The 26620-nt window shown below is 49.9% G+C and overlaps 1 protein-coding gene across 1 annotated transcript in view; it reads right to left on the bottom strand.

The window, feature by feature from the left end:
* Window positions 1-294: 294 nt before the first annotated feature.
* Window positions 295-26620, bottom strand: part of clpb (ClpB family mitochondrial disaggregase) — a 145243-nt gene continuing 118917 nt past the window's right edge. Inside the window, exons 14-16 of the mRNA XM_068033039.1 lie at window positions 15652-15771; window positions 11157-11261; window positions 295-8766 (exon numbers count right to left, since the gene is read on the bottom strand). Coding sequence (XP_067889140.1) covers window positions 8518-8766; window positions 11157-11261; window positions 15652-15771 — 474 coding nt within the window. The 3' untranslated portion in view covers window positions 295-8517. The remainder of the gene's footprint in view (window positions 8767-11156; window positions 11262-15651; window positions 15772-26620) is intronic.

Consider the following 26620-nt stretch of genomic DNA (forward strand, 5'->3'; position numbering starts at 1 on the left):
GTCATTTTTCGCCTCACACTTATTTCCTTTTATTATTTGTGGACTTTGTGGAGCTGTATATTTTAGACTAATGATCTGCCCTCTAACCCTAGCCTGTCACTCTTGGTTTACCACATATCCTTGTGCATTTCCCTGCTAATTTACTTAATTCCCCTTGGCAAATTGCAAAGAAGGGGAGCGAATAGAGGAATTAGCATGCTAATGTTATTTACACTGCTCAGATCACAGGGGCTGGGGTCTGAACAGGGCTCCCTGAGCTACTGATTACTGGGAGAGCTGGAGAGAATCCGAGAGATGGTGAAACACACACAGACACATGTGTTCACATTCCAGCCTTTTTATTTTCAATTAGCCCAGTTGCAGCCCTTCATCGTATTGTCATTACTGACAGTCTCTTTCATAACTACAACTTACATTTATATTGTGCCTTTAACATAGTAAAATATTCCCCCAAGGTGCTTCACAAAGGGTTATCAAACAGATGAGGAGACATTCAAACAGGTGACCAGTAGCTTGGTCAAAGAGAGTCTTGAAGGCGGTCAAGTTGAAGAGTTTAGGCAGAATTATTTTCGGAACAGAAGGTTTTTACTTACACGTAAGAACGTAATAAATAGGAGCAGGAGTAGACCATTCTGCCCCTCGAGCCTGCTCCACCATTCAATACAATTATGGCTGACTTTCAGTCTCCACTCACTTTCCCACCTGCTCCTCATATCCCTTGATTTCCCGAGAGACCAAAGATCCACGGATCTCAGTCTTACATATACTCTATGATGCAGCAATCACAACCCTCTGGGGTAGATAACTCCAAAGATTCATAAACCTCTGAGTGAACAAGTTTCTCCTCATCTCAGTCCTAAATGATCGACCACCTTATTCTGAGACTGTGCTCTTGTGTTCTAGATTCCCCAGACAAGGGAAACAACCTCTCAGTTCCATTGACTCCTTCAATGAGTGACTGTCGAGATTTTTATATCTAGAATCATACAGCACAGAAGGAGTCCATTCAGCCCATCATGCCTGTGCTGGCTCTTTGAAAGAACTATCCAAATTGTCCTACTTTCCCCATAGCCATGCATTTTTTTCCCTTTCCAAGTATTTATCCAATGCCCTTTTGAAAGTTATTATTGAACCAAAAGCTGACTGGGAATTGAATTGAGAGTTTCATACCACATCAGGAAATGCATACCTCTAAACACCAGAGTGAATGTAAGCCCAATTTACTCATCTCATCATAGGAGAACCCTCTCATCCCAGGGACCAATCTAGTCAACCTTCACTGTACTGCCTCCTATACAAGTATATCCTTCCTTAAACATTGAGACTAAAACTGCGCACAGTATTCCAGGTGTGGTCTCACCAACGCCCTATACGATTGTAGTAAGATAGCCTTATTCCTGTACTCCAATTCCTTTGCAATAAAGGCCAACATTCCATTTTCCTTCCTAATTGCTTGCTCTACCTACATGTTAACTTTCTGTGTTTCTTGTATGAACAACATTTAGAAGTTCCACACCTTTTAAAAAAACATTCTGCTTTTCTATTCTTACTACCAAAGTGAATAACCTCACACTATACTCCATCTGCCACCTCGTTTCCTCCTCGCTTAACCCGTATATATCTCTTTGCACCCTCTCTGTCCTCCTCACAGCTTACATTCCCACCTGGCTTTGTATTGTCAGCAAACATGGATACATTACTCTTGGGCTTTTCCTCTAAGTCATGAATATAGGTTGTAAATAGCTGAGGCCCCAGCACTGATCCTTGCAGCACTCCACCAATTACCAACTTGAAAATGCCCCATTTATCCCTACTCCCTGCCACCTGTCTCTCCACTGAAGGAGCACAGTAATGCCGTCTTTCCAATAAAACTTTAATCCAAGGCCCCAACTGCCCTTTCAGGTGGATGTAAAAGATCCCATGGGACTATTTTGAAGAAGAGCTCCCCAGTGTCCTGGCCAATATTCATCTTTCAATCATCACTAAAAAAAAAAAATGACCTGGTCATTATAAGAAATAGGAGCAGGAGTAGGCCAGACAGCTCGTCCAGTCTGTTCCACCAGTCAATACGATCATGGCTGATCTTCTACCTCACATTCTTGCACCATCCCCAAATCCCTTCATATCCAGAAATCTGTCAATCTCTGACTTGAATATTCTCAACAAATGAGCATTTACAGCTCTCTGGGGTAGAAAATTCCTAAAGTTCACAACCTTTTGAGTGACAGAATTTCTCATCTCATTCTTATATAGCCGACGACTACTTATTCTGAGAGTGAATCTTAGTTCTAGATTCCACAGCCAGGGGAAACAACCTCCCATCATCTTCACTGTCAAGAATTTTATATATTTCAATGAGATCACCTCTCATTCTTTTAAACTCTAGGGAATATAAGCCCATTTCATTGCTGAACTGTGGAACCTTGTTGTGTGCAAATTGGTGCTGTGTTTCCTACATTACAATTGACTGTAAAATGCTTTAGGATGACCTGGGAATGGGTTTCAGTGACATACTCTGGCATTTCTTTCTTTAAATTGCAGTCACCAGCCCCAGTCAGTGTTTGAGAAACTCACAGCAGTTTGGAAAGGAGGGGCAGAATAAACTGACGACTTGGGAGAGCTCTGTCAATGTCCCTCTTTCTCCATGACAAAGCAGCTCCACAGGGATGGAAAGAGCCATCATTAATATCTATGGGCCGCCTGTCCCAATACAGGGAACGTAGCTGGGGAATCACGTGATCTCCTCCAGACTTGACCACTCAAATGCTCTTTGGGCTGGCTTCCTAATCTTCCACTTTTTGTAAACTTGAGTCCATCGAAAATACTGCTGCCCATTTCCAAACTCGCACCAAGTCCTGTTCACTCGCTACAGTGCCCGCTGACCTACATTGGCATTGCTGGACTGGGAGCCATGATTTTAAAATTCTCATCTTCATTTTCAAATCCCTCCACGACCTCACCCCTCCTCATCTCTGTAATCTCCTCCAAGCCTACAACCCTCTGAGGTCTCTGTGCTCCTCCATTTCTAGCCTCTTGCACATCACTGATTTTAATTGCTCCACCCTTGGCGGTGTTGTCATCAGCTTCCTGACCCCAAGCTCTGGAATTGGACTGCAGTGGTTCAAGAAGGCAGCTCACCACCACCTTCTCAAGGGCAATTAGGGATGGGCAATAAATGCTGTCCTAGCCAGCGACGCCACATCCCCCGAATGAATAAACAAAAAATTCCCTCCCTAAATCTCTCCACCTACCTCACGTCCTTTAAGTTTAACTCTATGACTAAGATTTCAATCACTCCTAATAGCTCCTCCATTGGCTATATTTTAGTTTCATGACTCTACGAAGCATTTTAGAATTTTTCCTACCTTAAAGACATGATCTAAATGCAAGCCATTGTTCTAGCTGCTCTGTATGTCCTGGCAGGTTCCGGGTTCCCACAGGAGAGGCTTCATTTGGTCTCACCCCTGCTGGAGTCAAGGGTTATGGGGTGGGGGGTGGGGGAAAGCAGACAGGAAAGTGGAGTTGAGACCACAACCAGATCAACCATGATCTTATCAAATGGCAGAGCAGGCTTGAAAGGCCGAACGGCCTACTCCTGCTCCTATGTTCCTATGGTAGAAGTAATAATTGACCAGGATACCTGCTCCCAATCCAGTTCTCTAACTGGAAAGTGTATGAATGGACTTAATTGTGAAGATATTATTGGGCTCAGTGCTGATGCCCCTTTAGCTGAATAGTCAATTTCACACAGAGAAATAAAAGACTTCCAGGACATCCCAAAGTGCTCCACAGCCAATGAAGTATTTTTGAAGTGTAGTCACTGTTGTAATGTAGGAAACATGGCAGCCAATTTGCACACAGCAAGCTCCCACAAACAGTAACTTTTTTTATTCTTTCATGGGATGTGGGCATCACTGGCAAGGCCAACATTTGTTGCCCATCCCTAATTGCCCTTGACAATTGAGTGGTCTGCTGGGCTGCTTCAGAGGGCAGTTAAGAGTCAAGCACATTGCTGTGGGTCTGGAGTCACACGTGGGCCAGACAAGGTAAGTACAGCAGATTTCCTTCCCTAAAGGACATTAGTGAACCAGATGAGTTTTTACAACAGTCAATAGTTTAATGGCACCATTACTGTGACTAGCTTTCAACTCAGATTTTTTAATTAATTGAATTTATTAATTAATTGAATTTAAATTCCACCAGCTGCTGTGATTGGATTTGAACCTGTATCCCCAGGGCATTAGCCCAGGTCTCTGGATTACTAGTCCAGTGACATTACCACTACACCACCGTCTCCTCAATAATCTGTCTTTTTAGTGATGTAGGTTGAGGAATAGATATTGGGTAGGCCACTGGTGACAATTTCCCTGCACTTCTTCAAAATAGTGCCATGAGATCCCTCCTGAGAGGACTTCACTTTGAAGTGTCATCCAAAAGACAACACCTTCAACAGTGCAGCACTCCCTCAGTCACACTGGGAGTGTCATTCTACATTCTGGATTTTTTCTTGTTTATAAGATGTGGGCATCGCTGGCTAGGCCAGCATTTATTGTCCATCCCTAATTGCCCTTGAGAAGGTGGTGGTGAGCTTCCTTCTTGAACGTTGCAATCTGTGTGATGTGGGTACTCTTACAGTGCTTTTAGGGAGGGAGATCCCCAGGATTTTTACCTAGCGACAGTGAAGGAACGGCGATATAGTTCCAAGTCAGGATGGTGTGTGACCTGGAGGGGAACTTGCAGGTTATGGTGTTCCCATGCACTTGCTAACCTTGTCCTTCTAGGAGGTAGAGGTCGTGGGTTTGGGAGTTGCTGCAGTGCATCTTACAGCAAGGTGTGCCAGTGGTGAAGGCAGTGGATGTTTAAGATGGTGGACAGAGTACCAAACAAGTGGGCTGCTTTGTCCTGGATGCTGCCATGGAATTGCACTCATTTAGCAACTGGGGAGTATTCCATCAAATCCCTGACTTGTGGTTTGTAGATGGTGGAAAGGTTTTGGAGAGTCAGGAAGTGAGTTACTCGCCGCAGAATACCCAGCCTCTGAACTGCTCTTGTAGCCACGGTATTTACGTGGCTGGTGCAGTTAAGTTTCTGGTTGATGGTAACCCCCAGGATATTGATAGTGGGGAATTCATATGAACATAGGAGCAGGAGTAGGCCATTCAGCCCTTCGAGCCTGCTCCACCATTCTAGATCATGGCTGATCATTTACCTCAATGCCATATTCCTGCACTATCCCCATATCCCTTGATGTCATTAGCAACTAGAAATCTATCGATCTCTGTCTTGAACTTATTCAGTGACTGAGCTTCCGCCACCCTCTGGGGCAGAGAATTCCAAAGATTCACCACCCTCTGAGTGAAAAAGTTCCTCCTCATCTCAGTCCTAAATGGCTTGCCCTTTATTCTGAGATTGTGTCCCCTGGTTCTGGACCTCACAGCCAGGGGAAACGTCCTTTCTGCATCTACCCTGTCTATCCCTTTAAGAATTTTGTTAATTTCTATGAGATCGCCTCTCATTCTTATAAACTCCAGAGAATTCAGACCCAGTCTTCCCAATCTCTCCTCATAGGACAATCCCACCATCCCAGGAATCAATCTGGTGAGCCTCCGCTATACTCCCTCTATGACAAGTATATCCTTCCTCAGGCAAGGGGACCTGAACTGCACATAATTCCAGGTGCGGCCTCACCAAAGCTCTATACAATTGAAGCAAGACTTCTTTACTCCTGTACTCAAATCCTCTTGTGATAAAGGCTAACATACCGTTTGCCTTCCTGATTGCTTGCTGCACCTGCATGCTAGCTTTCAGTGACTTATGAACAAGGACACCTAGGTCCCTTTGGACATCAACACTTTCCAATCTCTCACCATTTAAGAAATACTCTGCACCTCCGTTCCTCCTACCAAAGTGGATCACCTCACACTTTTCCACATTATATTCCATCTGCCATGTTCTTGCCCACTCACTCAGTCTGTCCAAATCCCCTTGAAGCCTCTTTGCATCCTCCTCACAACTCACATACCCAAGTTTTGTCCATCCGCAAACTTAGAAATATTACAATTGGTCCCCACATCCAAATCATTGATATAGATTGTGAACAGCTGGGGCCCAAGCACTGATCCTTTTGGTACCCCATTAATCACAGCCTGCCAACCTGAGAATGACCCATTTATTCCTACTCTCTGCTTTCTGCCTGTTACCCAATCCTCAATCCATGCTGGTATATCACCCCAATCCCATGGGGCGCTTTAATCTTTCTTAGTAAGCTCCTATGTGGGACTTCATCAAAAGCCTCCTGAAAGTCCAAATACATCACATCCAGGGGTTCCCCCTTATCCATTTTACTAGTAACATCCTCAGAAAAATCTAAAGTTTGTCAAACATGATTTCCCTTCATAAATCTACGTTGACACTGCCCAATCTGACCATTATTTTCCAAGTGTCCAGTAATCACATCCTTTATAATAGATTCTAGTATTTTCCCTGCTACTGATGTCAGGCTAACAGGTCTGTAAGTTCCCCGTTTTCTCTCTCCCTCCTTTCTTAAACAGTGGGGTTACATTTGCAACCTTCCAATCTGCAGAATTTAGAGAATTTTGAAAGATGATCACCATCTCTGTAACCATCTCTTTCAACACTCTAGGGTGAAGATCATTGGGTCCCGGGCCAACTTTCAGTCCCATTACTTTCTCCAATCCTACTTTTTTTACTAATCCTAATTTTTTTCAGTTACTCATTCTAACTTGACCCTTGGATCTCAATTATTTCAGGGAGACTTCCTGTATCTTCCACCGTGAAGACAGACACAAAGTTATTATTTAGCTTCTCTGCCATTTCTCTATTTCCCATTATAAATTCTCCTCTGGGCAAGCCAGCGTAGGGATTTAAACTTGAGGATTGGGGGGAACCAGGAGCCAATGAAGGGCAGCAAGCACAGGATAGGATGGTAATGCCATTGAATGTCATGGGGAGGTGGTTTGACTCTCTCTTGTTGGAGATGGTCATTTGTGTGTTGCGAGTGTTATTTGCCACTTATTCCCAAGCCTGAATGTTGTCCAGGGCCTGCTGCATGTGGGCACAGGCTGCTTCAGCATCTGAGGAGGTGCGAATGCAACCATCCCCATTTCTGACATTATTATGGAGTAAAGATCATTGATGAAGCAGCTGAAGATGGATGGGCCGAGGACACTACACAGAGGAACTCCTGCAGTGATGTCCTGGGGCTGGGATGATTGGTGTCCAACAACCACAATCATCTTCCTTTGTCCTAGGTATGACTTCAACCAGCGGAGAGTTTCTTTTACCCGATTTCCACTGATTTCAATTTTGCTAGGGCTCCCTGATGCCACACTCGGCCAAATGCTGCCTTGATGCCAAGGGCAGTCACTCTCACCTCAACTCTGGAGTTCAGTTCTTTTGTCCATATTTGGACCAAGGCTGTAGTGAGGTCAGGAGCTGAGTGGCCCTGGCAGAACCCAAACTGAGCAGGTTATTGCCGACTAAGTGCAGTTTGATAGCACTGTCGATGACCCCTTTCATCACTTTGCTGTCGACTGAGAGTAGACTGATACGACAGTAAGTGGCCAAATTGGTTGTCTTGCTTTTTGTGGACAGGACATACAAAAGGCCCGTTACAAATTATCCAAGCCCTACAAAACTTGAAGAAGGATAAGGCAGTGAGGAAGAAATAAAAGGCGGATCAAGGAGTCAGGCTTCCAGTGGTAGGTTTTCAGGGTTCATGGGGAGGAGGGGTTTATCAGGTTGGATATCCCCCTGGATTAAACTCAATAAAGCCAGTGATGATACCGAACTCCACAACAAAGGGTGTCTGAGAGTGAAGCATTTCGTTTGGTTGTGCTGTGGTCTGATTGATGGGTAAAATAACAGAGGTCCACAACCACTGGAGTGTCTGCACTTCAAACTGTAATTCGGGCAAACCAAAAAAAAATTAGGAATTCTCTTCCCACTGTCCTGCTGTGAACAGACAACACGATTTCGTTATCTATATCTCTCTCAGTGACTCGCTTTGTAATGCCTGTGTGTAACTCACGCCGTACAGCTTTAACAATCCGACTCCTGTGTCTGTTGAATTACAATGAGTTGCAATAGCCCTGGGTCGTTCAAAAAACAAAAGAAAAATAAAACCAGCCAGAGTACAAACGATTCCCGAGTGCTCTCTGATGACTCCTGGAACAGGAGGAGGCCATTCAGCCCCTCTCAACTGTTGCAGGAGAAAGCTATTTGACCCCTCAGGCTTGTTCCTCTGGAAAGTGCGCCTGTTTTGGGAATGGGGGGGGAGGGGGGTGGTGAAGGGCAGATGCAGGGAGGTGCGTCCAAAAAAAATCTGTGGATCTCGTATCCCCAGCGAGAGTCAGAGGCTACGGAGGGGAGTGGAGATAACAGGAATGTTTTGCTGACTGAGCAGAAGGGATGGAGGGACGGGAACTTGTGAATTTCTCCATTTCCGTTTGGTGTGGGTCAGTCTTGGTTGAAGCTTCGGCTCCCATCTGGCGAGCACTACAACCGGTGAACCACCTTGTCTGCTTTGACCGGGACCCTGATGTCCAGCTTGCGGGACTTGCTGTCCTTCTCCACAATTTCAAGCCTGATCTTCGCCCCCTTGGTGTCGGGCTCGCCATGCTCTGCGTCTTTCTCCCTCATCACTCCCATGCCCGAACCTTCCACAGCGATGCGGAGTGTGCACCCATGAGGCAGAAGCTCTTGCTCGTATGCAGCTGCCAGCTGGTTTACGACACGTCGTTCTACCTGGGAAAATAACATGGTGGGGGTGAGCGGAACTCCATTACTTATGGTCAGAATTAAAGATGCTACTAGTAAGTTCTTCTGCGGCTGGGAGGGTTAAGGCATTAGACGGGACATGAGTTGAAACTACGCAGGAGTAGGGATAGACTGGATGTTGGGTAGTTTTTCTTTTCTTTTCCCACAGACTAGTGACCCTTTGGAATGTATTGCCAGCTGGTTCTGACTCTTTTAAACTTGTATCGAACCTTGATTGTACCACACTTGGAAGACTGTGAACAGTTCTGGTCTTCATATTATAAAAAAAGCACATAGAGGCACTGGAGAGGGTGCAAAAAAGATTTACAAGGACGATACCAGAACTAAGAGATTATACCTATCAGGAAAGATGGAATCGGCTGGGGCTCTTTTCTCTAGAAAAGGGAAGGCTGAGGGGTGACCTGATAGAGGTCTTTAAGATTCTGAAAGCATTTGATAGGATAGACATAGAGAAGATATTTCCGCTGCAGGTGAGACCATAACTAGGCGTCATAAATATAAGATAGCCACTAATAAATCCAATAGGGAATTCAGGGGAAACTTCTTTATCCAGAGTGTGGCGAGAATGTGGAACTCACTCCCAGAGGGAGTGGTTGAGGTGAATAGTATAGATACATTTAAGGGAAAGCTGGATGAACATATGGGGGAGAAAGGAATAGAATATGCTGATAGGGTGAGATGAAGAGGGATGGGATGAGGCTCATGTGGAGAATAAACATTGGTATGGACCTACTGGGTTGAATAGTCTGTTTCTGTGCTGCAAATACTTTGTGTAAGACCTCAGAGAGATTGGCAGTTATTGGATGGCACTTGGAACCAAATCCAACAAGTTGTTAAAGCTGCGAGAGAGGAAGCAAAATTTGGAAAAAGATTTCGGGTGACAGAAAAAGGCCGTTAGGTCAAGTCTTTAGTGATCAACCTCTCTTACCCACTGTCTTTGGCCCCCTTCATCGATTCCATCTCCCTTCCTGGTTACCATTGTGAACTGAACAAGACTGTTTCCAACCTCAGCATCTCATTCACCCTGAGCAGAGGTTATCACCTTATATCCTGTCCTTCACCAAGTCTGCCTACTTTCACCTCTGTTACATCACCCGCCTAAGCCCCTGCCTCAGCCCATCTATCGCTGAAACCTGCATGCCTGATTTAGTTCCTTCCAAATGCCACTATTGCAATGCTCTCTTGGTTGGCCTCCCATCTTCCACTTTCCATGAACTTCAGCTCCTCCAAAGTTCTGCTGCTCAGGTTCTGTCCTGTACTTGCTGCCCTACATCGGCTCCTGGTTCCCCCAATGCCTTATATTTAAAATTCTCATCCTCATGTTTAAATCCCTACGCTGGCTTGTCCCTCCCTATCTCTCTAACCTCCTCCAGCCTTACAACTACTTTCCCAAACTCTTCTTATGTAACCTCCTTCGCTCTATCCCATTATGGGCCATTCAGTTAACTAGGCCCCAAGCTATGGAATTCCCTCCCTAAACCTCTGCCTTCATCTCCTCATTGAAAACTCAACTTTTTGACCAAGTTTTTGGTCATCCCTGCTAATATCTCCTTTTTTGGTTGGGTTCCCTCTCACCCCTGATCTGCTCTGCTCTGCCCTGCCGCAGATTCCAAGGTTGAGACTCTGGGAAACTTCCCTGAGGTCTGTGATTCAGTCCTCTTTATCTGTAGGTATAGGATTTGATGCTAAGACCCCCATAACCCCTTAGTCCCTTCCACTTACCACCACCACCTCCGCCAACATCCCCCCCGCAATCTGATGTATTGTAAAAAGAGGAGCAGACACTAAGACTCGCTGACCCATTACTGCACATAAAGTATCAGGAAGCCTGACAAAAGAAGCAGAGGTAACTTTTTTATGCAACTAGTGGTTAGGATTTGGAATGCACTGCCTGATAAGGTGGTGGAAACAGATTTGATAGTAGCCTTCAAAAGGGAATGAGATAAATATTTGAAGGAGAAAATATTGCAGGGGTTTGGGGAAAGAGTGGGGGAGGAGGATTAACTAGACTGCTCTTTGACAGAGCTGGTATAAACTCTTTGGGCTGAATGGCCTCCCTCTGTTCTGTACTATTCTATGATCTATGACTTTCAGACCCCTGTCTCCCCCACCCCCCCCCACCCCCCCCCCCCCCCGCAAGTTACTGTATTTAGAGGAACTGACACTTTCGCAGACCCCTGCCATATTTAGCTTCTTGTCATTTCACTCTCTGGTTGGGCTGAAAGCGGCTGATGAGAAGCATGCTGTATTATTCACTGTGATGTATGGCATATTCATATTTAATCTGCTTTATTTACAGAAGCTGTGATTTATTGTTGACACAGCTCCATAATCTCACACTGGCCCCCCAGCCTCACCTCGTGCTTGATGGATCTTGCCCCGTAGTGCAAATTGTATCCTTCCGCCAGTACATCCATCACCTCCCGGTCCCACTGCAGGGTGATATCGTGTCGTTGCTTGGCCTAGAGGGAAATGAAAGACATTTCAGTGTCATACGTTTACTGGATTTACTAGGCAGCCATCCAACATCCCCTTCATTCCTCCTTAAAAAAAAATGCAAGAGAATATGCAACAAGCTCCAGTGAGTAAAGGTACAACTCATGTAGTGTTGAGCTGTTCTCACCAGAAAGTCCTGCATTCAATTTTAAAATTCTCATTCTTGTTTATAAATCCCTCCGTAGCCTCACTCTTCCCTCTCTCTGTAACCTTCTCCAGCCCTACATTCCTCTGAGATCTTTGCACTCCTCCGATCGTTCCCTCTGTGACACCCTGGTCCACTCCTCCATTACCCCCACCACCTCATCCCATTCCCACGGCACCTTCCCCTACAATCACAGGAGGTGTAATACCTGCCCATTTACCTTCTCTCTCCTCACTATCCCAGGCCCCAAACACTCCTTTCAGGTGAAGCAGCAATTTACTTGTACTTCTGTCAATGTAGTATACTGTATTTGCTGCTCACAATGTGGTCTGCTCTACATTGGGGAAACCAAACGCAGACTGGGTGACCGATTTGCGGAACACTTCCACTCAGTCTGCAAGCAGGACCCCGAGCTTCCGGTTGCTTGCCATTTCAACACTCCCCCCTGCTCTCATGCTCACATCTCTGTTCTGGGATTGCTGCAGTGTTCCAGTGAACATCAACGCAAGCTCGAGAAACAGCATCTCATTTACCGACTAGGCACACTACAGCCTGCTGGACTGAACATTGAGTTCAATAATTTCAGAGCATGACGGGCCCCCCATTTTACTTTTATTTTTAGTTATTTTTTCTTTTTCCTTTTTTTTATATATATTTTGTGTTTATTTTATTTTACTTCATCTTAGTTTGTTCAGTTTGCTTACCCACTGTTTTTTTCATGTTTGTACTTGCGGTTATTCAATTTTCAGTCCGTTAACACCCTTTCTGTACTAATGCTTGTCTTTCAACACACCTTTAATATATCTTTGCTCCATGACCTTCTGGTCAGCTATTCTGTGACCTTGTCCTATCTACACCTTCTCCTTTGTTATCTCTTGCCCCACCCCAACTTTACTTGCTTATAATCTTTTACATTTCTAATATTTGCCAGTTCTGAAGAAGGGTCACTGACCTGAAACGTTAACTCTGCTTCTCTCTCCACAGATGCTGCCAGACCTGCTGAGTATTTCCAGCATTTCCTGTTTTTATTTCCAATTCTGGCCTCCTCTGCATTCCCGTTTTTCATCGCTCTACCATTGGCACCCGTCCTTTTAACTACCTAGGCCCTAACCTCTGGAACTCCCTCCCTAAACACCTCCACCTCGCTACTTCTCTCTCTCCCCTCCTTTAAAACCTAACTTTGGTCACTTGTTCTAATATCTCCTTATGTGGCTCAGTGTTCGATTATGTCTGATCACGGTCCTGTGAAGTGTCTTGGAATATTTTACTACGTTAAAGGTGCTATATAAATGTTGTTGTTTTATCCTTAGGTTGATGATCTTGGGCGGGACAGCAGGGGAGCTACAGCTACCTTGCCGTGACACCCTGAGTTCGAGAGCAGAAAGTCAGACAGCGTTCCTGCTCCTGCTTGCTCCCCAAGACCCCGGTTCGTACAAGTGCATGCGGCTTAAACTTTGTCTCAGTAGCCACACCTCCGACACACCGGCAACCTCCACCACCTATAAGAAAAAGGGCAGCAGACGCATGGGAACACCACCACCTACAAGTTCCCCTTGAAGCCACGATCCACCCAGATTTGAAAATATATCGCCGTTCCTTCACTGTCGCTGGGTCAAAATCCTGGAACTCCCTCCCTAACAGCACTGTGGGTGCACCTTAACCGCACGGACTGCATCGGTTCAAGAAGGTGGCTCAGAACTACCTTCTCGAGAGCAATTCAGGATGGGTAATAAATGTTGGCTAGTCATCATTGCCCACATCCTGAGAATGAATAAAAGAAAACACTCCTGTCGCTAGGCTGCAAGTTTTGCACAGACAATATTTCAGTGAGTGAGTGGTCAATCTACGGAGCAGGCTCCCTATGGAGATGGTGGAAGCAGCTAGTGTTCGTTCATTCAAATGCAAATTATATAGATTTCTTTTAGAAAATAACATTTTGGGATATGGTATATGAGCAATTTGAGACATGGGGTTAGAGCAGGAAAGTAGAGTTGATGTAGAAGTCAGCTATGGTCTTTATGAATGACAAAGCAGGCTCAATGGGATGGTGGCCTACTCCCATTCCTATTCCTTATGACAAGTGGTCAGTGTAGTGAGCTTGGGAAGAACAGGTGACTTTGGATCTATGGTTCCCAAAGCTCTCCAGAACCGGGGGGTTTTCCTCACCTCGGGTGGAGCTTTGTGCTGCCGACGGGGATCTTGACACGGGGGAAACCGACGACGAGATTGCCTCTTGTACGGAAGGCCTGCCGAATTTAGTGCCAATCAGACAGGCCTTCTGCACGACTTAGGACCCTGTTGCCGGAAGCCCCGCCCTTGCAGAGCTGCTGGCCAATCAGACGCCGGTGGCTGCTGCTGGCCAATCAGACGCCGGTGGCTGCTGCTGTAGCTAGAGTGACCAGACACCAAGGAGTGATGCTGGAACCAGCCTTAAGGTAGGTCAGGGTGGGAGGGGTTTCTCGGGGTGGGGGTCACAGTGGATAGGGCAGCAAGGGCAGGGGGCTGGCCCTTAGCGGGCCCCCCCTTCCCGATGCTGGGTCCCTCGTTCAGGTACTAAGTGCCTTTGAACGAGGGATCTCCCCCCTCCACCGCAGGCGGGAAGCAGTTTGCAAGGTTTTTCGTGCCATGCTTCCTGTGCAGCAACAGGGCCACCCACCGCACGGGTAATTGTGGCTGCGGCAGGAAGAGGTCCTGAATTAGGGATTAATTATGCAGTTAAGGGCCTCAATTGGCGGCAGGGCGAGAAGGTTGTTCACAGTCCTGGACTAAATTTCAGCAGAGATGGGATGGTGGCGGGGTCTCCCTCCCCACCAGCATCCCACCCAATTTTATGCTCTTTCCGCTTCGAAACCAGACGCAGGGGAGAGCATAACATTCCACCGCTCGTGGTCAACAACTCCCTTATCGTTCTACCATGCTATTACCAGGATGGGTGGAAGGCGAACTAGATAGCCTTCTGCCATCCAGCATATCTCTGCTTCCTAAACAGGTGTGTTTATGCAGCGAGTTATGATGATCTGGAACGCGCTGTCTGAAAGGGCGGTGGAAGCAGATTCAATAGTAACTTTCAAAAGGGAACTGGATAAAGACTTCAAAAGGGACAATTTGCAAGGCTTTTGGGAAAGAGCAGGGGAGTGGAACTAATTGGATTGCTCTTTCAAAGAGCTGGCACAGGCACAATGGGCTGAATGGCCTCCTGGGCTCTATCATTCTATTAAGAAAACATTTCACTGCACTTGACAGGGCAGGTGGAGGAAGATAAGAACTTAGTGAAGGCACAGTGAAAGAATGGCCACTGATGCTGGCGTGAAATATAGATACTAATTTTGTCGAATTTACTTTCTCTTGTTCAGGTACTGCTCTGGGTTTGTGCAGCACGCTCTCGGCAGCCTGAACCTGACACACAAAAAAACTCCAACTTCAACTTTCAAAAGGGAATTGGAGAAATTTTAAATTTACAATTGTAAAGGGGTTGCAAAAACAGACATGGGGGTGTTTGTGTACAAATCTTTGAAGGTGGCAGGACAGGTCAACAACTTAGTTAATAAAGCATTATAAATAGAGGCATAGAGTACAAAAGTCAGGAATTTATGTTAAACCTATGTAAAAGATAAGTTTGGCCCCAGCTGGAGTATTGTGTCCAATTGTGGGCACCACACTTTCGGAAGGATGCAAAGGTTTTGGAAAGGCTACAGAAGAGATTTACTAAAATAGTTCCAGGCATGAGGGATACAGTTAAGTGCAGAGACTGGAGAAGCTGGGTTGTTCTTTTTAGAACAGAGGAGGTTAAGAGGAAATTTAATAAAGGTGTTTAAAATCATGGAGAGTTTAGATAGAGTAACTAGAGAAACTGTTTCCAGTTGCTGAAGGGTCAATAACCAGAGGACACAGATTTAAGGTGACTGGCACAAGAAGCAGAGGCACATGAGGAACAACTTTTTTATGCAATGAGTGCACTGGAGGTGGTGGATATAAATTCAATAGTAGCTTTCAATAGGGAATTAGATAAACACTGGAAGGAGAAAAGCTGCAGGGATGTGGCGAAAGAGCTGAAGAATGGGACTAACTGGATTGCTCTTCAAAAGAGCTAGCGCAGACTTAATGGGTTGAATGGCCTCCTTCTGTGCTTTATGATTGATTGTGAATCCAGGGCACAGCACGATTAAACATTAGAGACATTTAAAACCGTAAGTCGATGACCCTTTCCTTACCTTCTTGGCCCAAAAGATTAACTCCTTGTTGACCAGCTGAATCAGTTCAGAGTGACAGAAAGGAAGGAAATAAACAATCTCATTGATTCTGCCCAGAAACTCATCCCGTCGGAAATGGGCCTGGATGGAAGCACATTCACAATATGTCAGTGGCACATCATAATTATTTATTTTTTCATTACCAAATGATATTGTGATGTTGATTGTACAATAGGACAAATAAGCAATAAGAGAATGGACAGGGTAGAGTAATTCACAGTGTTGAAGGCATTGGAGAGATAGAGGCCAGTGCACTGCAGTCATAGTCACGCAGGGTATCATCAATGACTTTGACCAGATCACTTGATATTTGGTGAGTTGGTTGGAAACCAGGTTGGAAGAGAACAAATAGAGAATAATGCTAAGGTCCTGTTTAAGGACCTTAAAAAAAAATGAAAGAATTTCTTTATTCCAAACATTTATCACTGAGTAATCAGACAGGCAGGATCTTAGAGGAAATACCATTAGGGGTTTTCAAACTGTGGTTGCATGTAATGGGAGAGTCGGGGTGCTGGAGGGATAAACTACAGTGGGAGAGTCGGAGTGCTGGAGGGATAAACTACAGTGGGAGAGTCGGAGTGCTGGAGGGATAAACTACAGTGGGAGAGTCGGAGTGCTGGAGGGATAAACTACAGTGGGAGAGTCGGGGTGCTGGAGGGATAAACTACAGTGGGAGAGTCGGGGTGCTGGAGGGATAAACTACAGTGGGACAGTCGGAGTGCTGGAGGGATAAACTACAGTGGGAGAGTCGGAGTGCTGGAGGGATAAACTACAGTGGGAGAGTCGGGGTGCTGGAGGGATAAACTACAGTGGGAGAGTCGGGGTGCTGGAGGGATAAACTACAGTGGGAGAGTCGGGGTGCTGGAGGGATAAACTACAGTGGGAGAGTCGGGGTGCTGGAGGGATAAACTACAGTGGGAGAGTCGGAGTGCTGGAGGGATAAACTACAGTGGGAGAGTCGGGGTGCTGGAGGGATAAACTACAGTGGGAGAGTCGGGGTGCTGGAGGGATAAACTACAGTGGGAGAGTCGGGGTGCTGGAGGGATAAACTACAGTGGGAGAGTCGGAGTGCTGGAGGGATAAACTACAGTGGGAGAGTCGGGGTGCTGGAGGGATAAACTACAGTGCGAGAGTCGGGGTGCTGGAGTGATAAACTACAGTGGGACAGTCGGGGTGCTGGAGGGATAAACTACAGTGGGACAGTCGGGGTGCTGGAGGGATAAACTACAGTGGGAGAGTCGGAGTGCTGGAGGGATAAACTACAGTGGGAGAGTCGGAGTGCTGGAGGGATGAGCGACAGTGGGAGAGTCGGGGTGCTGGAGGCATGGGGTACAGTGGAGAGTCGGGGTGCTGAAGAGATGAGTTACAGTGAGAGAGTCAGGATGCTCGAGTGATGAGCTAGTGGGAAAATCGGGGTACTGGAGGGATGGGCTTCAAATGGTACAGGTGAGGTGCTGGAGGGATATGTTACAGTGGGAGAGTCGGGGTGCTGGAGGGATAAACTACAGTGGGAGAGTCGGGGTGCTGGAGGGATGAGCTACAGTGGGAGAGTCGGGGTGCTGGAGGGATACACTACAGTGGGAGAGTCAGGGTGCTGGAGGGATGAGCTACAGTGGGAGAGTCGGGGTGCTGGAGGGATAAACTACAGTGGGAGAGTCGGGGTGCTGGAGTGATAAACTACAGTGGGAGAGTCAGGGTGCTGGAGGGATAAACTACAGTGGGAGAGTCGGGGTGCTGGAGGAATGAGCCACAGTGGGAGAGTCGGGGTGCTGGAGGGATAAGCTACAGTGGGAGAGTCGGGGTGCTGGAGGGATAAACTACAGTGGGAGAGTCGGGGTGCAGGAGGGATAAACTACAGTGGGAGAGTCGGGGTGCTGGAGGGATAAACTACAGTGGGAGAGTCGGGGTGCTGGAGGGATAAACAAGAGTGGGAGAGTCGGGGTGCTGGAGGGATAAACTACAGTGGGAGAGTCGGAGTGCTGGAGGGATAAACTACAGTGGGAGAGTCGGGGTGCTGGAGGGAAAAACTACAGTGGGAGAGTCGGGGTGCTGGAGGGATAAACTACAGTGGGAGAGTCGGGGTGCTGGAGGCATGGGGTACAGTGGGAGAGTCGGGGTGCTGGAGGCATGGGGTACAGTGGAGAGTCGGGGTGCTGAAGAGATGAGTTACAGTGAGAGAGTCAGGATGCTCGAGGGATGAGCTAGTGGGAAAATCGGGGTACTGGAGGGATGGGCTTCAAATGGTACAGGTGAGGTGCTGGAGGGATATGTTACAGTGGGAGAGTCGCGGTGCTGGAGGGATAAACTACAGTGGGAGAGTAAGCGTGCTGGAGGTATAAACTACAGTGGGAGAGTCAGGGTGCTGGAGGGATAAACTACAGTGGGAGAGTCGGGGTGCAGGAGGGATAAGCTACAGTGCGAGAGTCGGGGTGCTGGAGGGATAAACTACAGTGGGAGAGTCGGGGTGCTGGAGGGATAAACTACAGTGGGAGAGTCGGGGTGCTGGAGTGATAAACTACAGTGGGAGAGTCAGGGTGCTGGAGGGTTAACTACAGTGGGAGAGTCGGGGTGCAGGAGGGATAAGCTACAGTGCGAGAGTCGGGGTGCAGGAGGGATAAGCTACAGTGGGAGAGTCGGGGTGCTGCTGGAATGAGCTACAGTGGGAGAGTCGGGGTGCTGGAGGGATAAACTACAGTGGGAGAGTCGGGGTGCTGGAGGGATAAACTACAGTGGGAGAGTCGGGGTGCTGGAGGGATAAACTACAGTGGGAGAGTCAGGGTGCTGGAGGGATAAACTACAGTGGGAGAGTCGGGGTGCTGGAGGAATGAGCCACAGTGGGAGAGTCGGGGTGCTGGAGGGATAAGCTACAGTGGGAGAGTCGGGGTGCTGGAGGGATAAACTACAGTGGGAGAGTCGGGGTGCTGGAGGGATAAACTACAGTGGGAGAGTCGGGGTGCTGGAGGGATAAACTACAGTGGGAGAGTCGGGGTGCTGGAGGGATAAGCTACAGTGGGAGAGTCGGGGTGCTGGAGGGATAAACAAGAGTGGGAGAGTCGGGGTGCTGGAGGGATAAACTACAGTGGGAGAGTCGGGGTGCTGGAGGGAAAAACTACAGTGGGAGAGTCGGGGTGCTGGAGGGATAAACTACAGTGGGAGAGTCGGGGTGCTGGAGGCATGGGGTACAGTGGGAGATTCGGGGTGCTGGAGGCATGGGGTACAGTGGAGAGTCGGGGTGCTGAAGAGATGAGTTACAGTGAGAGAGTCAGGATGCTCGAGGGATGAGCTAGTGGGAAAATCGGGGTACTGGAGGGATGGGCTTCAAATGGTACAGGTGAGGTGCTGGAGGGATATGTTACAGTGGGAGAGTCGGGGTGCTGGAGGGATAAACTACAGTGGGAGAGTAAGCGTGCTGGAGGTATAAACTACAGTGGGAGAGTCAGGGTGCTGGAGGGATAAACTACAGTGGGAGAGTCGGGGTGCAGGAGGGATAAGCTACAGTGCGAGAGTCGGGGTGCTGGAGGGATAAACTACAGTGGGAGAGTCGGGGTGCTGGAGTGATAAACTACAGTGGGAGAGTCAGGGTGCTGGAGGGTTAACTACAGTGGGAGAGTCGGGGTGCAGGAGGGATAAGCTACAGTGCGAGAGTCGGGGTGCTGCTGGAATGAGCTACAGTGGGAGAGTCGGGGTGCTGGAGGGATAAACTACAGTGGGAGAGTCGGGGTGCTGGAGGGATAAACTACAGTGGGAGAGTCGGGGTGCTGGAGGGATAAACTACAGTGGGAGAGTCAGGGTGCTGGAGGGATGAGCTACAGTGGGAGAGTCGGGGTGCTGGAGGGATAAACTACAGTGGGAGAGTCGGGGTGCTGGAGTGATAAACTACAGTGGGAGAGTCAGGGTGCTGGAGGGATAAACTACAGTGGGAGAGTCGGGGTGCTGGAGGGATAAACTACAGTGGGAGAGTCGGGGTGCTGGAGGGATAAACTACAGTGGGAGAGTCGGGGTGCTGGAGTGATAAACTGCAGTGGGAGAGTCAGGGTGCTGGAGGGATAAACTACAGTGGGAGAGTCGGGGTGCTGGAGGGATAAACTACAGTGGGAGAGTCGGGGTGCTGGAGTGATAAACTACAGTGGGAGAGTCAGGGTGCTGGAGGGATAAACGACAGTGGGAGAGTCGGGGTGCTGGAGGAATGAGCCACAGTGGGAGAGTCGGGGTGCTGGAGGGATGAGCTACAGTGGGAGAGTCGGGGTGCTGGAGGGATAAACTACAGTGGGAGAGTCAGGGTGCTGGAGGGATAAACTACAGTGGGAGAGTCGGGGTGCTGGAGGGATAAACTACAGTGGGAGAGTCGGGGTGCTGGAGGGATAAACTACAGTGGGAGAGTCGGGGTGCTGGAGGGATAAACTACAGTGGGAGAGTCGGGGTGCTGGAGGGATAAACTACAGTGGGAGAGTCGGGGTGCTGGAGGGATAAACTACAGTGGGAGAGTCGGGGTGCTGGAGGGATAAACTACAGTGGGAGAGTCAGGGTGCTGGAGGGATAAACTACAGTGGGAGAGTCGGGGTGCTGGAGGGATAAACTACAGTGGGAGAGTCGGGGTGCTGGAGGGATAAGCTACAGTGGGAGAGTCGGGGTGCTGGAGGGATAAACAAGAGTGGGAGAGTCGGGGTGCTGGAGGGATAAACTACAGTGGGAGAGTCGGGGTGCTGGAGGGATAAACTACAGTGGGAAAGTCGGAGTGCTGGAGGGATAAACTACAGTGGGAGAGTCGGGGTGCTGGAGGGAAAAACTACAGTGGGAGAGTCGGGGTGCTGGAGGGATAAACTACAGTGGGAGAGTCGGGGTGCTGGAGGCATGGGGTACAGTGGGAGAGTCGGGGTGCTGGAGGCATGGGGTACAGTGGAGAGTCGGGGTGCTGAAGAGAAGAGTTACAGTGAGAGAGTCAGGATGCTCGAGGGATGAGCTAGTGGGAAAATCGGGGTACTGGAGGGATGGGCTTCAAATGGTACAGGTGAGGTGCTGGAGGGATATGTTACAGTGGGAGAGTCGGGGTGCTGGAGGGATAAACTACAGTGGGAGAGTAAGCGTGCTGGAGGTATAAACTACAGTGGGAGAGTCAGGGTGCTGGAGGGATAAACTACAGTGGGAGAGTCAGGGTGCTGGAGGGTTAACTACAGTGGGAGAGTCGGGGTGCAGGAGGGATAAGCTACAGTGCGAGAGTCGGGGTGCTGCTGGAATGAGCTACAGTGGGAGAGTCGGGGTGCTGGAGGGATAAACTACAGTGGGAGAGTCGGGGTGCTGGAGGGATAAACTACAGTGGGAGAGTCGGGGTGCTGGAGTGATAAACTACAGTGGGAGAGTCGGGGTGCTGGAGGGATAAACTACAGTGGGAGAGTCGGGGTGCTGGAGGGATGAGCTACAGTGGGAGAGTCAGGGTGCTGGAGGGATAAACTACAGTGGCAGAGTCGGGGTGCTGGAGGGATAAACTACAGTGGGAGAGTCGGGGTGCTGGAGGGATAAACTACAGTGGGAGAGTCGGGGTGCTGGAAGGATAAACTACAGTGGGAGAGTCGGGGTGCTGGAGTGATAAACTACAGTGGGAGAGTCGGGGTGCTGGAGGGATAAGCTACAGTGGGAGAGTCGGGGTGCAGGAGGGATAAGCTACAGTGCGAGAGTCGGGGTGCTGGAGGGATAAACTACAGTGGGAGAGTCGGGGTGCTGGAGGGATAAACTACAGTGGGAGAGTCGGGGTGCTGGAGGGTTAACTACAGTGGGAGAGTCGGGGTGCAGGAGGGATAAACTACAGTGCGAGAGTCGGGGTGCAGGAGGGATAAGCTACAGTGCGAGAGTCGGGGTGCTGCTGGAATGAGCTACAGTGGGAGAGTCGGGGTGCTGGAGGGATAAACTACAGTGGGAGAGTCGGGGTGCAGGAGGGATAAACTACAGTGGGAGAGTCGGGGTGCTGGAGGGATAAACTACAGTGGGAGAGTCAGGGTGCTGGAGGGATAAACTACAGTGGGAGAGTCGGGGTGCTGGAGGAATGAGCCACAGTGGGAGAGTCGGGGTGCTGGAGGGATAAACTACAGTGGGAGAGTCGGGGTGCTGGAGGGATAAACTACAGTGGGAGAGTCGGGGTGCTGGAGGGATAAACTACAGTGGGAGAGTCAGGGTGCTGGAGGGATAAACTACAGTGGGAGAGTCGGGGTGCTGGAGGAATGAGCCACAGTGGGAGAGTCGGGGTGCTGGAGGGATAAACTACAGTGGGAGAGTCGGGGTGCTGGAGGGATAAACTACAGTGGGAGAGTCGGGGTGCTGGAGGGATAAACTACAGTGGGAGAGTCGGGGTGCTGGAGGGATAAGCTACAGTGGGAGAGTCGGGGTGCTGGAGGGATAAGCTACAGTGGGAGAGTCGGGGTGCTGGAGGGATAAACTACAGTGGGAGAGTCGGGGTGCTGGAGGGATAAACTACAGTGGGAAAGTCGGAGTGCTGGAGGGATAAACTACAGTGGGAGAGTCGGGGTGCTGGAGGGAAAAACTACAGTGGGAGAGTCGGGGTGCTGGAGGCATGGGGTACAGTGGGAGATTCGGGGTGCTGGAGGCATGGGGTACAGTGGAGAGTCGGGGTGCTGAAGAGATGAGTTACAGTGAGAGAGTCAGGATGCTCGAGGGATGAGCTAGTGCGAAAATCGGGGTACTGGAGGGATGGGCTTCAAATGGTACAGGTGAGGTGCTGGAGGGATATGTTACAGTGGGAGAGTCGGGGTGCTGGAGGGATAAACTACAGTGGGAGAGTAAGCGTGCTGGAGGTATAAACTACAGTGGGAGAATCAGGGTGCTGGAAGGATAAACTACAGTGGGAGAGTCGGTGTGCAGGAGGGATAAGCTACAGTGCGAGAGTCGGGGTGCTGGAGGGATAAACTACAGTGGGAGAGTCGGGGTGCTGCAGGGATAAAGTACAGTGGGAGAGTCGGGGTGCTGGAGTGATAAACTACAGTGGGAGAGTCAGGGTGCTGGAGGGTTAACTACAGTGGGAGAGTCGGGGTGCAGGAGGGATAAGCTACAGTGCGAGAGTCGGGGTGCTGCTGGAATGAGCTACAGTGGGAGAGTCGGGGTGCTGGAGGGATAAACTACAGTGGGAGAGTCGGGGTGCTGGAGTGATAAACTACAGTGGGAGAGTCGGGGTGCTGGAGGGATAAACTACAGTGGGAGAGTCGGGGTGCTGGAGTGATAAACTGCAGTGGGAGAGTCAGGGTGCTGGAGGGATAAACTACAGTGGGAGAGTCGGGGTGCTGGAGGGATAAACTACAGTGGGAGAGTCGGGGTGCTGGAGTGATAAACTACAGTGGGAGAGTCAGGGTGCTGGAGGGATAAACAACAGTGGGAGAGTCGGGGTGCTGGAGGAATGAGCCACAGTGGGAGAGTCGGGGTGCTGGAGGGATAAGCTACAGTGGGAGAGTCGGGGTGCTGGAGGGATAAACTACAGTGGGAGAGTCGGGGTGCTGGAGGGATAAACTACAGTGGGAGAGTCGGGGTGCTGGAGTGATAAACTGCAGTGGGAGAGTCAGGGTGCTGGAGGGATAAACTACAGTGGGAGAGTCGGGGTGCTGGAGGGATAAACTACAGTGGGAGAGTCGGGGTGCTGGAGTGATAAACTACAGTGGGAGAGTCAGGGTGCTGGAGGGATAAACAACAGTGGGAGAGTCGGGGTGCTGGAGGAATGAGCCACAGTGGGAGAGTCGGGGTGCTGGAGGGATAAGCTACAGTGGGAGAGTCGGGGTGCTGGAGGGATAAACTACAGTGGGAGAGTCGGGGTGCTGGAGGGATAAACTACAGTGGGAGAGTCGGGGTGCTGGAGGGATAAACTACAGTGGGAGAGTCAGGGTGCTGGAGGGATAAACTACAGTGGGAGAGTCGGGGTGCTGGAGGGATAAACTACAGTGGGAGAGTCGGGGTGCTGGAGGGATAAGCTACAGTGGGAGAGTCGGGGTGCTGGAGGGATAAACAAGAGTTGGAGAGTCGGGGTGCTGGAGGGATAAACTACAGTGGGAGAGTCGGGGTGCTGGAGGGATAAACTACAGTGGGAAAGTCGGAGTGCTGGAGGGATAAACTACAGTGGGAGAGTCGGGGTGCTGGAGGGAAAAACTACAGTGGGAGAGTCGGGGTGCTGGAGGGATAAACTACAGTGGGAGAGTCGGGGTGCTGGAGGCATGGGGTACAGTGGGAGAGTCGGGGTGCTGGAGGCATGGGGTACAGTGGCGAGTCGGGGTGCTGAAGAGATGAGTTACAGTGAGAGAGTCAGGATGCTCGAGGGATGAGCTAGTGGGAAAATCGGGGTACTGGAGGGATGGGCTTCAAATGGTACAGGTGAGGTGCTGGAGGGATATGTTACAGTGGGAGAGTCGGGGTGCTGGAGGGATAAACTACAGTGGGAGAGTAAGCGTGCTGGAGGTATAAACTACAGTGGGAGAGTCAGGGTGCTGGAGGGATAAACTACAGTGGGAGAGTCGGGGTGCAGGAGGGATAAGCTACAGTGCGAGAGTCGGGGTGCTGGAGGGATAAACTACAGTGGGAGAGTCGGGGTGCTGCAGGGATAAAGTACAGTGGGAGAGTCGGGGTGCTGGAGTGATAAACTACAGTGGGAGAGTCAGGGTGCTGGAGGGTTAACTACAGTGGGAGAGTCGGGGTGCAGGAGGGATAAGCTACAGTGCGAGAGTCGGGGTGCTGCTGGAATGAGCTACAGTGGGAGAGTCGGGGTGCTGGAGGGATAAACTACAGTGGGAGAGTCAGGGTGCTGGAGGGATAAACTACAGTGGGAGAGTCGGGGTGCTGGAGGGATAAACTACAGTGAGAGAGTCGGGGTGCTGGAGGGATAAACTACAGTGGGAGAGTCGGGGTGCTGGAGAGACAAACTACTGTGGGAGAGTCAGGGTGCTGGAGGGATAAACTACAGTGGGAGAGTCAGAACGCTGGAGGGATAAACTACAGTGGGAGAGTCGGGGTGCTGGAGTGATAAACTACAGTGGGAGAGTCAGGGTGCTGGAGGGATAAACTACAGTGGGAGAGTCGGGGTGCTGGAGGGATAAACTACAGTGGGAGAGTCGGGGTGCTGGAGTGATAAACTGCAGTGGGAGAGTCAGGGTGTTGGAGGGATAAACTACAGTGGGAGAGTCCGGGTGCTGGAGGGATAAACTACAGTGGGAGAGTCGGGGTGCTGGAGTGATAAACTACAGTGGGAGAGTCAGGGTGCTGGAGGGATAAACTACAGTGGGAGAGTCGGGGTGCTGGAGGGATAAACTACAGTGGGAGAGTCGGGGTGCTGGAGTGATAAACTACAGTGGGAGAGTCGGGGCGCTGGAGGGATGAGCTACAGTGGGAGAGTCGGGGTGCTGGAGGGATAAACTACAGTGGGAGAGTCGGGGTGCTGGAGGGATAAACTACAGTGGGAGAGTCAGGGTGCTGGAGGGATAAACTACAGTGGGAGAGTCGGGGTGCTGGAGGGATAAACTACAGTGGGAGAGTCGGGGTGCTGCAGGGATAAACTACAGTGGGAGAGTCGGGGTGCTGGAGTGATAAACTGCAGTGGGAGAGTCAGGATGCTGGAGGGATAAACTACAGTGGGAGAGTCGGGGTGCTGGAGGGATAAACTACAGTGGGAGAGTCAGGGTGCTGGAGGGATAAACTACAGTGGGAGAGTCGGGGTGCTGGAGGAATGAGCCACAGTGGGAGAGTCGGGGTGCTGGAGGGATAAGCTACAGTGGGAGAGTCGGGGTGCTGGAGGGATAAACTACAGTGGGAGAGTCGGGGTGCTGGAGGGATAAACTACAGTGGGAGAGTCGGGGTGCTGGAGGGATAAACTACAGTGGGAGAGTCGGGGTGCTGGAGGGATAAACTACAGTGGGAGAGTCGGGGTGCTGGAGGGACAAACTACAGTGGCAGAGTCGGGGTGCTGGAGGGATAAACTACAGTGGCAGAGTCGGGGTGCTGGAGGGATAAACTACAGTGGGAGAGTCGGGGTGCTGGAGTGATAAACTACAGTGGGAGAGTCGGGGTGCTGGAGGGATAAACTACAGTGAGAGAGTCGGGGTGCTGGAGGGATGAGCTACAGTGGGAGAGTAGGGGTGCTGGAGGCATGGGGTACAGTGGGAGAGTCGGGGTGCTGGAGGCATGGGGTACAGTGGGAGAGTCGGGGTGCTGGAGGGATATGTTACAGTGGGAGAGTCGGGGTGCTGGAGGGATAAACTACAGTGGGAGAGTCGGGGTGCTGGAGGGATATGTTACAGTGGGAGAGTCGGGGTGCTGGAGGGATAAACTACAGTGGGAGAGTCAGGGTGCTAGAGGGATGAGCTAGTGGGAAGATCGGGGTACTGGAGGGATGGGCTTCAAATGGTACAGGTGAGGTGCTGGAGGGATATGTTACAGTGAGAGAGTCGGGGTGCTGGAGGGATGAGCTACAGTGGGAGAGTAGGGGTGCTGGAGGCATGGGGTACAGTGGGAGAGTCGGGGTGCTGGAGGCATGGGGTACAGTGGGAGAGTCGGGGTGCTGGAGGGATATGTTACAGTGGGAGAGTCGGGGTGCTGGAGGGATAAACTACAGTGGGAGAGTCGGGGTGCTGGAGGGATATGTTACAGTGGGAGAGTCGGGGTGCTGGAGGGATAAACTGCAGTGGGAGAGTCAGGGTGCTGGAGGGATAAACTACAGTGGGAGAGTCGGGGTGCAGGAGGGATAAGCTACAGTGGGAGAGTCGGGGTGCTGGAGGGATAAACTACAGTGGGAGAGTCGGGGTGCTGGAGGGATAAACTACAGTGGGAGAGTCGGGGTGCTGGAGGGATAAACTACAGTGGGAGAGTCGGGGTGCTGGAAGGATAAACTACAGTGAGAGAGTCGGGGTGCTGGAGACATAAACTACTGTGGGAGAGTCGGGGTGCTGGAGGG

This window comes from Heterodontus francisci, chromosome 6 (genome assembly GCF_036365525.1).
Source record: "Heterodontus francisci isolate sHetFra1 chromosome 6, sHetFra1.hap1, whole genome shotgun sequence".
NCBI lineage: Eukaryota > Metazoa > Chordata > Chondrichthyes > Heterodontiformes > Heterodontidae > Heterodontus > Heterodontus francisci.